This window comes from Cannabis sativa, chromosome 2 (genome assembly GCF_029168945.1).
Source record: "Cannabis sativa cultivar Pink pepper isolate KNU-18-1 chromosome 2, ASM2916894v1, whole genome shotgun sequence".
Lineage (NCBI taxonomy): Eukaryota > Viridiplantae > Streptophyta > Magnoliopsida > Rosales > Cannabaceae > Cannabis > Cannabis sativa.
In genome coordinates, this window is record NC_083602.1 from 52494525 (window position 1) to 52507752 (window position 13228).

Genomic DNA, 13228 nt, shown 5'->3' on the forward strand with positions numbered 1-13228 from the left:
TCTCTCTCTCTCTCTCTCTCTCTCTCTCTCTCTCTCTCTCTCTCTCTCTCTCTCTCTCTCTCTCTCTCTCTCTCTCTCTCTCTCTCTCTCTCTCTCTCTCTCTCTCTCTCTCTCTCTTTATTCTTGTTTTTCTTTTCTTTATATTCTATTTTTTTTATTATTTTAAGGAAGGATTTTATTTCTTTTATTTCTTAATAAATGGTTTTTTTCTCCTATTTATATTTCTATTAATATAATATTTGTTACTTTTTTTGCAATATTATTATTAGACTATTTATTATTGTAAACAGATATTATAATACAATGTAAATATTTTTTCTAATTTATAATAAAATAAATTTATTTGCACCTAGAAAAATACACACTCTATTTTATTATTTTTATTTTTTATTATATATATTTTTAATTTATATTTACTTATATTATATTTTTTTCTTCAATCTCATATTCTAAAAGGATAAATAACATATAATTTAAACAAATGTATTTTAAATGCTACCACCAAAACAAAAAATAAAAAATATATATTTTATTTGAGTAATGAAAAATTAGAAGGAAAATATTAAAATTAATACAACTTAGTTACAACAATAGAGTAAGGTATTTATAAATAATAAAAAAAAATCTAGCTTTAATTAAAAAAATAATGTTAATGTATTATTCTTATAAATTTATAACTGTAATTATTGTGAATTAAATATTAAAATTATATAACTAAATTTATATATAAATATAAAATTTATTATCGTAGGCTATTTATTTAAAATTAAAATTATTTTTCAGATTCAGTTAAATCAATCGTATATTCTAATACTGTTATATTTTTAAATTCTATACCAATCACAGATTCAATTTTTTAAAATTCAAAAACTGTTTACAGACACTGAACCAATCACATTTTCAGAAACATATTCCTAATCACAAAATTCAAATTTTTATTTCAGAATACCAAATTTTAAAAATACAGTTTTCAGATTATGAACCAATCAGCCCCTAAACAATTACATTAATCCATAAAATAAATTTATGTGGTTCACATAATAATTCTTAAAAGAAAATTAGCTACTAAAAGTCATTCTAAAACAATAGAAATTCAATTAAAAACATAAAAGATAGAGATGGAGAAGATTGAACATTGTTTGGAGTCCTCCAATGGTGCCTTCTGCTCCTTCCTCTCCTTCCACACTCATTGTTGTTCTCAATTTTTGAATGTTCAAAGCTTTGCCTTCAGCCCTCGTTTATAGCACAAAATTCTAAGTTTCCTAAAAACACCAAGGCCACAACCTTATAAACGATTTCCCAAAATAAATTCTTTACTGATTTCTTTTTCTCCAATTTCCATTTTTTTCCAGCGAACGAGGGTAAGGTCGCGACCTTACTTGCCAAGTCGCGGCCTTGCAGGCCAAGATTCTCTTTTCTTTTATTTTCTACTTATACTTGGAAAGTTTTGTATTTGACCCTTGACCACGAAATTATGAGTTGAAAGTGCCATCTTTGACCCATTTAGGCAATAGAAAATCCATCCAAGCAATAACAGTTTCCTTTTTTTATTATATTTTTTCAATTTTACTCAAAAAAGCTTGCAGAACACCAAAATTATCAAGATTGAAGATCTTCAAACATTTTTCCTAAAAAATAAATAAAAACAAAAACCAAACATAAATCTACACAATAAAATAATAAAAATACTAAAACACACCCTAAATTAGACTATAAAAATACATAAAAATAAACCTAACAGCCCCGTCCGTCCACAAGTTCCATTCAAAATGGAGCTACAACAATCCCACTTAACGAGGAAAGAAAGACCTTCGACAAAAAAAAATATAAACAAAAGAGATAGGAAGAAAGAGGATCTCCCTGTCTGAGGCCCCTCTAAGGAGTAATGCACCCATGTACTTTTCTCATTCAACATGATTGAGTATAGGGCTGACAAAACGGGTCAGACACGATGACACGACTCGAAACCCACACGAGAGTTAGCAGGTTTGGGTTTGCCTTAAATGAGTTCGGGTCGTGTTCGGGTTGACTCGTCTAACCCGTTTAATAAACGGGCTGTGTTCAGGTTGACACGGCTAACACGAAATTGACCCGTTAATGACCTATTTAAAGTTATTTTAGTACTTTAACGTGTCATAAATGTGTTACAAACGTGTTGAATACTTCATAAACGTGTTATTGATTGATATGTTTAAACAAAATATACTTTAAACGGGTTACACGGGTCGTGTCGTGTCAACCCGTTTATAAACAGGTCGTGTTCGGGTTTTATTTTTTTGACACGATTATTAAACGGGTTGTGTTCGGGTCGAGCATGTACCTGTTATACATGGGTCTCGACACGACACGAACATGACCCGCGAACACGAATTGCCACCCCTAATTAAGTATTCCACCATAGAGATACACTTAATGATCTTGTCAATCCATCTAGAATGGAGTCCTAATTTATTCATGATGCGAGACAGAAACCCCAATTCTATTCTATCGTAAGCTTTAGACATGCCAAACTTAATAACACAAAACCCAGCTTTGCCCTTCTTTTTCTTTAAAGCATTTATGCATTCAAAGCCAATGAGAGCATTATCTGTGATTAGGCATCCCAAAAGAAAGGAATTTTGTTCTTCAGAAATGATCTTCTTCTACACCTCCCATTCTATTAGTCGTGACTTTGGTGATAATTTTGTAAAGCACATTGCATAAACTAATAGGCATGAAATTAGAAGGCTTAGAAGGAGCATCAATTTTTGGGATTAAACAAATGAGGGTACGGTTAATACCTTGGAGACAAGTATCACCATTCAAAAAATCCAACGCCGAACTAGTTACATCGACACCAATAATCTCCTAATTTTTTTTTATAGAAACCCACACGCATACCATCTTCATTAGGGCTCTCAGAGGGATCTATTTGGAAAAGGGCATGTTTCACATCTTCAGCAAAAAATGACTGCATGAGTTTAGAATTCATAGTGCCTGTAACTCTGGTGTCGACCGAAGTATTCACACGAGCAAAGTCTTCCTCTGAAGGTCGGTTAGAAGTGAAAATGTGAGAAAAATAAGACTCAAAACCAGCAGCAATATCATCATTTTCATGCATCATGATCCCATTATTGTCAAGGATAGAAGAGATACTATTCTTAGCCTTCCGCTCGGAGGCACACTTGTGAAAATAGCCTGAATTCTTATCGCCAAGTTTGAGCCAAGAATTTTTACCACGAGAGATCCAATATTTTTCTTCTTCATTGAGGACATCAAATTCTTTTTCAATTTTCCTTAACTCAATACAATTGGTAAGATTAAGGTTGGAATTAAGAAAAGCAAGCTCCTTATTCTTATTGTTAATGGCTTTCTTGTGACGACAATGCACATTTTTATTCTACGAATTGAGCTTATTGGCCACGACACCAATATTATGGGCAACATTGGTAAAAGGGTCAATATGCTTTGGGAGCCATTCTTACTTGATAATATCGACACAATCAGAGTTACAAGCCCAAGCATTTTCAAAGTGGAAACGAGAATGGAATACCAATTTAGTATTCGAATCCTGTTTAGCAATAGTAGATAGCACAAGAGGCCTACGATGGGACCTGGTAAAACTCAAATGAGAAACATAAGCATCAGGAAGATCAAACCAGGCAGAATTACACACAAATCGGTCTAACCTTTCTTGGACAAAAGTTTCATCACACCTTTTGTTACACCAAATGAACTTGGTACCCGAGAACCCCATATCAAATCAAAAGCAATAAGATAAAGCCTGGCGAAAATTATTCATGAGGTACCTTGCATTTAAAAACTCTACCATCTTTCTCAAACAACGATAAAATTCCATTCTAGTCTCCACCATAAACCCAAGGATAAGAGTTGTTATAAGCAATACGCTGCATCAAAGTCCAAAAGTCAGGACGAAAAGAGACATCAGGTTGTCCATAAACTCCAGTGAGACTGATTTGCTGAAGTAACGAGAACATCAATATGGCTTGTAGAGAAAGTGAGAAGGGTAACATCCACCGTGTTCACCCACATAAGACATAAACCCTCGCTTCTACCAATTCTTTCTACCACTGATGTTCTGTAAAAACTCAAATGAACACGAAGTAATTCCATTTGAGAGAGAGACCCAATAGTTTAAGATAAAAACAAAATATCTGGTTTGACATCCCGAATATTGGTATAGAGTGCTCAGAACGTCTTTTCATTACCCACACCTTAAACGTTCCACGATAACACATTCATAATGATTGGTAGCCTTACGAAGCAAGCACCGCCAAGCTCTCAATGTTATTGTGACTAATATTAAAACTTGAATTAACATATTGCTTCGGGAAACTTCATTTTCGATCAATTTTCATTATTTGTTTATTATAAAAAAAAGCTTGCCAAAATTGAGTTATGCTAGTCTAATGTATATGCCTCATTGATAAATGATAATCATGGATTCATACATTTTAGAAGTTTGTATTGGGAGATATGAATTTTCATGCTTAATAAACTCATAAATTGGTTTTTTTAAACTAATAATATGTATAATTTGTAAAATGGGATAACTTTTTCCTAAACCCCAAAAAACCCCTCCCATTTTTCCCAACCGTCCCTCTCTCTTCCTCTTTTTCCAAAAAAAATTGACTGACCATCGGGCTGGCCATCGGGCTAGCCATCAGGCTGACCATCGGGCTGGCCATTGGGCCCATTGGGCCCATCGGGCCCCATCGGGCCCCATCGGGCCCTATATCGGGCCTTTGTCTTCAACCCAGATTCAATTTTTTCATCATGGTGCATCGGGCCTGCATCAGGCCTGCATCGGGCCTGCCCAGAAAATGCAATTTTCAACCCAAAAATCACAGATTCACCACCGCCTTCAACCCACATCCATCGGACTGGGTTTGCCTTTGATCTCTGGTGGTGTTCGACCGGCATGCGTGCGTGGTGGATCGTCGATGGTGGTTCGGTTGAGATGGGTATGGATGGGCGTGGGTTGGCTTTCGGCGTGGGTGGTTGGACGAGGAGGAGATGGTTGGGGCGGTCGGTCGGTAAGTCAGACGGGGTTGCGTGGAGGGTTGGGGCGGTCGGTGGGTGGGTGGGTGATGATGGTTGAGGGTTAGGGGCGGTTTCCTGCGATGGGGTTTTGGGCGAAGAGGCAAAGAGGCAAAGAGAGTTTGAGAGAAGGAGAGAGAAAGGGTTTGAGTTTTTGAGAGGGGTATTTTTGGAGTTTTGGAAAAGTGATCATATATTTTCAATGTAGAAAAGTATTAGTTTAGGAAAAAAATTATCCCCTAATGCATGCATAGAAATTCAAATTTCCCTTTGTATTTTACATTTTAGAAACTGTTGTCGTAGTTCGTTTTTCTTAAAAGAGACCCTTTACAACAAAAACTGCATAGTTCCCACAAAGACATACAATATCATTTACAGCAACAAATTCAACAATGTACTAAAATAATAATCTATTACTTTTCTATTTATATACACAAAAATTGGTTCTGGTATAAGGCAATGTAAGTTGTAACGTGTATATTTATCAGAAAGAAAAAGCTCCAACATAATATTCTAAACTGATTTCCAGAGTATGAGAAAACCTTGAATCAGATACTTCTTATCTTGGAGCAATAGTAGGAATGACTCCACTATCAAGGTTACTACCAGAGACATCAAAGGACATATATGGATTCCTTATATCAGAGGATGAAGATGGTGAAGTTACTTGCTTTCCAGCTTTAGGAGTGATCACAGGTTCTAGAGATTTGGTGTCTGATTCCGGCATCATAAGCCATATGTTTTCGAGTTGTCTGACTACCTCCGCCATTGAAGGTCTAGAATCTGTGCTTTCTTGGCAACACTTAAGGGCCAAATCAAGAAACTTTTCCACACAGTCAGAAGGGTAAGACCCCATTCGTCCATCAATGACTGAGAATATCATACCAGACTGAAATGCAAGATTAACCTAAAAATGACAGAAAGGAATGATTGGCAAGAGTTTTTCATATGAGTCAAAGTCAAACAAATAGAGATTATAAAGTTGAACAGGTCCTGTACCTCTCTGACAATGTTTTTTCCATGTGAAATTGGCTGCATTCCGGTTAAGAGCTCCAAGAGCACAACACCGAAACTATAAACATCACTCTTGTCTGTTAATTTACGAGTTAGGAAGTATTCTGGATCAAGATAACCCTGTAACACAGTAAATTAGCTTAGCAAGAATGTCAAACAACTACTTCATCAAAACTATTCGACAATCAGTATAATTTCAAAAGCCATATACCGGAGTCCCCTTCACGACTGTGGATACGTGCTCAGGTAAGTCCCCTTCGATCTCTGGAACTGGCGCAAGTCGCGAAAGTCCAAAATCAGCAACCTTTGCAATTAACTTAGAATCCAATAATATGTTGCTGGCCTTGATATCTCGATGAAATATTGGAGGATTAGCTTCTGTGTGTAGGTAAAGGATGCCCTTGGCTGATCCCAGGGCAATTCTCAATCTCATTGAAAAACTCAAAGGTTCTTTGGATTTGACTGCCATACAAAGATCAATTATTTCATAACTTGTGTCAATAGCAAGCAAACTAAAAGTTATGGCATTAATGGGAAAAACAGCTTGCAGTTCATTACAGTTTTGACATGCTTAAGGAAGCTCTGCTAAAAATAGAGGAGAACAATTGAATTTGAAGGTATATTTGAAGAAATATAGATTTTTACCAGAAAGGTGATCCCTTAGGGTGCCATTGGCCATAAACTCATAGATCAACATCTGCATAGAAAAATGTAATCTTGTCAAACTTTTTCAATGAATATTATTGGCTTCTATACATTATAAGAAAGCAGTAAGAAAATGACGAGACAATTTTATAGAGGTAGGACTTCATGTAACAAAGCATAACGATTTAATTAGTTATTCACCACGCTAATTAAAGCATAATGCTAATTCATTCTTATTGCAGAACAACACAGATTTCCAGAACAATAGAATTTCCTTCCGCTTTTTGTCACTGTTCAATCAAAGTATTAATTTAATGTTGTAGAGTTCATTTGACAAACAATGGATTCTTAAACATTTGCTGCATTTTAATTTTCCCATTTCAGAATCTTATTGCCTAAGAAACGGCATAAAGGTTTCATGGAAATGATCTTCCAAAAAGCTGTCTCTATGAATACAACTCCAAAACAAAATCTTCACCAGAATAAAATGATTGAAATGAAAAAGTACCTGTTCATCTTGTTCATCACAGAATCCGAGCAAAGAGACAAGATTCCTGTGATGCAATCTTGATAATAACTCTATTTCTGTCAAGAATTCTTTTTCACCCTGCAATGATCCTTCCTGTGCTCGCTTTATGGCCACCAGCGTCCCATCTTCCAAAATGCCTTTATAAACCTTGCCATAACCTCCTTGACCAATCTGAGCCGAACTTTCAAAGTTGTTCGTAGCTAACATCATTTCTCCATAAGTGAAATCCTTAACACCCTCAATTTTAAGGGAGGCTTTAGACACTGACAACAAATCCATCCTTAAATTAAAGTCGTGTAGACCAGAACAAGGTGCAAAATAAAGCTGAGTTGTCCAGACATCAGAATTAAATCAAAAGAGCAAAATATTTTGAAGTAGAAGATGATTTTTCAAGGTAACCCTTATCAGTCTAAGGAATAATTATTAGAGCATTTTAAAAATGTTTATAAAAATGGAATATACTCACTGCGACGCTTTTTTGAAACTGCATGGTTTCTCATGCGCTTTCTCAGTATAACAAGAGAAACAAATGCAGATAACGCAGTTGCAGCAGCAATACCCCCAATAACTATGCCAATAATTGCTCCCCTGCTTATGCCAGACTTATTCGAAGCAAAAGGAATCGCTGAAACATTAAATAAGATACATGAAATGAATGAAAAAAAAAAGAAAAGAAATAGAACTTCAACATTGTAATTGTTCGGTTATTCATTTGATTGCCAAAAACCAAGTCCATAAAAGCACTAATAGAAAGATAAAAGAAAAATAATCAACCATGTGTTCATGTTATCGATTATGGATAAATCATGAGCAGGGAATTTTCATGCATGCAGAGTGCAGAAGAGCTAGTGTGAACATCACCATCATACATTTGCCTATGTCATTAACAGATTCATAGTATGAGTTTAACAAAGATAACAAGAGAAATCGAACAAACCATTTACATAAGGGCCCAATAGATTGAATCTGAGAAGTTCATAAGGTCCAAATATTTCACTATCTGGTATGGTCCATCCTGTGAACAAGGCCATAAGTCTTTGAACCTCACTTGTATTGAAGGTATTAGATTTTGTGTCGTTAACAATATATACAGGAAAGAGCTTCAGGGACATTCTAAGACGGGGTCCTTTTACCCATGTAACTTCACTAATCTCCAGCTGATACTGTTGTATCTTAAGACCATCGCTAAGATACTCCTCAAATCGGATTTTGTAAGCAAGGAAATCTGAGAAGCCAGGACTTTTTAACCGATATTCGACAAGAAGAGGAGCAGCACAGAAACATTTATCAGGAGATTTATTCGAATACTCATAAGGAAATGGACATGATTGAACTGGACAATCAGGAGTGACTTCAGTCAATGTACTATTATCTGCACGTTCAGGTCCACAGAGGTGGACTAGGCTAGAATTGGTACATAATGGATTCCCCTCGAACCTGAAAATTGTTAAAGTCAAAATCAAACAATATGATATCTTTTTTTAATAAACATGTGAAATGAGATGTTGTTTCGAGCTAAAACATGAGTTAAAATATGCTTCTCAATGCACTAAGTCATTTTTTGCAGCTGAGGTAGAAACATACCAGACTGTGACATTTGGAGGGAGGCTAATACTGCCTGAAATATCTGTAAGACCATTGTTTTGGAACTCCCTGAAATTTAATTATTTGAAAAGCTCTCATTAGAATATCCCTTGTAGATGCTGCAAAGAGTTTGAAAACATATCTAAAATGGAATTGTGTTTAAAGGACAGCCCCATTCCAATTACATTACAGTTTACTGCGGATTAGTAAATTTAGCCAAAGAGTGTGCCCCTATCAATAGCAAAGTATATCAATCTTTACAAACACATGCTTTGCTATTGAATGAGGGAGTACAAGAAACACAATCCAACCAACAGACATATAAAAATTCTATAGTCGTCATTTCAGGGCTTACAATACAAGTCTTTCTGTTGAATTGAGACTCCTATCACGCCAAATTGTGGATGGAACAGTGCCGTTTAATGTATTGTTTGCAACAGACCTGCCACAAGGCATGATTTCATTATATAATAACTGTGGCAACTATAATGTTTAAAGTGATAAACCATCAAAATTAAGTTGGGTTGGTCATGTATTAACCAACTGCCTACAGTACTAGTATTACATCAAATAAATAAATGGGTTGAAAATCACTCACAATTTTTGGAGATTAGGAAGCCCAGAAAAGATGTTTGGAATAGTTCCAATAAGATTGTTGTTTGATAAATCGCTGCAATTGTTTGACAGATTATAGACATTAATAAATGTGAAGAACATTTTGGTAAATGAGGTAAAGGATCATCCAAATATTGGAAAGGGTTCTTAGAGAACATCCAAATTTAGTATATGAGAAATTGAAAGAAGATATTAAAGATACAGATATCATATGATTTGATTGAGAATCTTACATAGTTGTGATATCATTAGAAAGTTTATCAGGTGGTATCGTTCCATTTAGCTGATTTGAACTGAGGTCCCTGAAATTTTGAAGGAAATCTATAAAGAAGTGATTTATAATAAAGAAGCTTGCATCTCTTGAAGTTGTACTAATCACTAGTTTGTAAGTACTTTGGAAAGAAAACCCAGTAACTGAACTTACAAATAACCCAGCTTTGGTATCCTGCTCAAATTCGGAATAGGACCTTGTAAGCTACAATTCCTCAAACTCCTACAGCAACAAAAATACAAAAACGACAACCAACCAAATAAAATTAAATAAGAAAATTACTGATAAAAGCAATTATAAGAGGAAAAGATACTGAGCAAATATGCAGGCGTACTCATATTATCAAACATTTTGTCAAGAAAATAACCACCCGGCCTAGTTGCACCAAGCATCTCTATGACAAACATTGCATACCAATCACATTTGTGTAAGCTTGTGTTTTCATTCATCAATGGAATCTTTTAATTTTTAAAGGAAGTATACAACGGTATCTATTATTTTAATAAATTTATTTGCTAGAAATCTATTATAGTCGTTGCATTATTTCAATTTGCAATAAAAGAGTTAGCAGCCTCATTACCCGAGCTTATACAAGGTTTACAAAAAAGTAACTAAGCTGATATTTAGCTCAATTCCTCGTAAATCTAATCAAATTCATTGAATCACAAGGACTTACAACTTCAATAACTTGGACATGTTGCCAAATGACTCTGGAATTGTACTCCCATCAAAGTTGTTATTATCAAGTTGGCTGCAAACAAAAATGCTGAAGCTGTTAAAACTTGACACTAGGTTCCCTTTGTATTTTGCCAAAGGAGAATAAAAGAAAACTACGAAAAACAACAAAAGCTGCACATTGCCAGAAACTCAGAAAGCATACAGTATAAGTAATTCGGGAAGTTCGGAGAACTCGGCTGGAAGTTCACCAGATAACTCGTTATTATCAAGAAGACTGCAAAGATCAAAGATAGATTTGATTAGCAAAAAATTGGGAAGAACACAGACACAAACAAGGAAAACAGAATAAAAAAAATGGCACAGATAGAGGAGAACACTAATTATTCTTAAGCTTACAAGTGAACTAGATTCGGTAATCTGGAGAGCTCTGGAGGGATTTGCCCACTTATAGAATTGTTGTTCATGTGACTGCTCAAACGAAAGAAAGGAATGTGAAACAAGAAGATTAAAAGACATAAAACAAACAGTGAATGTATTAGTGTAAAAAATTCAAGTAGCATCATAACACATACAAGTGCTTTGTTTTGTTCAAGTTTGCAAATGATTTAGGTATGGGTCCTGATATATGGTTCTGGTCAATCTGTATTCTGTCCAAGTTTGGTAGATAACCAAGCTCCTCAGGCAAGATTCCTGTTAATTGATTTCCATTCAGGAGCCTGTAGACAAAGACATCAAAGTAGAATAAAAAACATGCTAACATTGTGTCATTTCATGAATGAAAGTAGATATCAGGTGCAGAGAAATATTGAATAAACAAATTCAGAATATTAGAGCTAAAAGACCATGTTGAAGAAAGAAAAGTATGTAATGGATTAAATTCTAAGCAATGGTTAAACAGTATGTGCCTAAAATATGATGCCAATATAAGCTGCTCATCTAGTTTAGGAAAATTAACTTACAAGAGTTCCAAGGATGTAATGTTGCCTATCTCCTTCGGTATAGTACCAGTTAATTTGTTCCACATGAAGTCCCTGAGACAAAATTAAAAGCCAAATCAAATGGAAGAAGAAATCATATGCTACTTTGGAATACTGAGAAAACACAGTGTCCAAGTACTGAAATGAGAGAGTTTGTTTTTTCTTCTGTAAAAAAGATAAAATAACTATATAATTGTTTTGCAGATTTCAATATTCTTTGCCTTACAATATTCGCATGTGAGATAAACGGCCAAGCTCTGGTGACAGAGTTCCGGAAAGGTTCATATTTAATAATTGCCTGCAACAAATAAGATAGCAATTTTAACAAGATTAAACCTCAAGAATAGGACTGAAGCTGTATTATCTAACACATAAAACATTGATTATTCTAACAAAAGCCACAGAGAAATGGATGGATATAGACACAAAAGAAAATATCATAATATGAGACTCAATTTTATTAGGATGACAAACTAGAAAACACATGTGTCCCAAGATTCTTTAGTCCAATCAATTATATTCAAAGCTGAATTTTATGCTCAGAAAGGATAAAAATCATACAATTCTCTAACATGTAGATAACCATCATCAAACGTTGTATTGAAGCATAAAACCCCATTCCAACTGGATGAGCACGGATCACCTCGATTCCAATTAGTCAAGTTCTTGTTGGGATCATCCAAACTTCTTCTAATAGCCCTCAATGCATTCACTGAAATGAAAAACAAATGGCAGTTATAATTCCATGAAATCAACCCCAACAAATGAAAATTGAGCTTTTGTAGGTGTTCAGCAAAGTACTACTACGAGCCCAAACTGTTTTATAACTAGAGAATTTGTTTTGATAAACTGTATTCATTTTACCACAATCATAGATTAGTTTTATCCCACTTGAAAAACAAAATCATTATATATGGGAATTCTTCTTTTATAGCTAAAGTTCTCCAAAAGTTATTTTATTAACAAAAATTAGTAAACCCAAAATAAATACTAAATTCAAATTACCTTCAACAGGGTCAGTAATGTTAAACTGGGCTTCAACATATAATGAAGACCAACAAAAATACAAAACCAGAGCGGTTGAGAACACCAAAGATTTTGATAAATACATCTCCAAGACTTAAAGCTCACAATAACTATGATTATGTCTTCAAACATAATACGAAATTTTTCTGCAAAATTCGATTGTTTCCTTTCCCCTGTTAAACACCAATACGTGAGATAATTTTTTAAATGAAAAAGTACAACTTTACAAATGGAAACTACACATGAACTTTCAAACTAATTGGCCATGAAAAAAGGCAAAGAAATGTACCTTTTAGTATTTTATTTTACAATAGAACAAAAGGGAAGGAAAAAAACAAAACTTTATGGTTGAATAGCAATAAAAAAATATTATATCTAAAAAAAGAGAGAAGAGCATGATAAACTAGGAACTGGGTCAGAGACCAACCACACCTGGAGTTTAGTATGGTTCTGACCAGGTCGCCATACGAAGAGCTGAAACAGTTTCTGTAAGTGCTGACGAAAACGATGATGATGACGATGGTTGGGCATGGTTACTATTATTGTTGTTGTTGTTGATGAGAGAGAGAGAGAGTGTGTATTGTATTGTATTCATTGAAAAGTAAAATAAAAATTCAATGGAAGTGGGTTGGCCTTGTTGACTTTCCAGAGGAGGTTGCAGTTGAGACACTCGGTTTCCCATTCATTAATATTTACTTTTGTATTTTATTTTATTAAAGGTTGTAGAATTAGGACAAGGACTCACGTTTAAAAATACACTCGGGGTGCTATTACGTACAATTTTTTAGTTAATTTTTATGTTTAAAAACACGTGTTGGAATATTCTTTTAAAAAAAATTCACAGTGGTG

At 34.6% G+C, this 13228-nt stretch overlaps 1 protein-coding gene across 5 annotated transcripts; it reads right to left on the reverse strand.

Moving 5' to 3' along the window:
• Nucleotides 1-1464: 1464 nt before the first annotated feature.
• On the reverse strand, nt 1465-13014 carry LOC115719312 (probable LRR receptor-like serine/threonine-protein kinase At1g06840). 5 transcript variants are annotated; one of them, XM_030648296.2, is made up of 21 exons: nt 12812-13004; nt 12359-12552; nt 11915-12065; nt 11580-11651; nt 11336-11407; nt 10949-11092; nt 10773-10844; nt 10579-10650; nt 10375-10449; nt 9852-9920; nt 9661-9729; nt 9411-9482; nt 9168-9254; nt 8813-8881; nt 8166-8665; nt 7695-7853; nt 7208-7491; nt 6700-6751; nt 6266-6516; nt 6040-6174; nt 5436-5947 (listed from the first exon to the last, which is right to left on the reverse strand). In XM_030648296.2, the coding sequence occupies exons 2-21, from the start codon at nt 12462-12464 to the stop codon at nt 5600-5602; spliced, it is 2859 nt and encodes a 952-aa protein (XP_030504156.2). In that variant the 5' UTR covers nt 12465-12552; nt 12812-13004; the 3' UTR covers nt 5436-5599. The 5 variants fall into 5 exon arrangements, with proteins under 5 accessions (XP_060966587.1, XP_030504156.2, XP_030504157.2 ...); XM_030648297.2 differs by having other exon boundaries at nt 12359-12525; nt 12812-12983; XM_061110603.1 differs by having other exon boundaries at nt 12669-12983.
• Between the last annotated feature and the right edge of the window lie 214 nt (nt 13015-13228).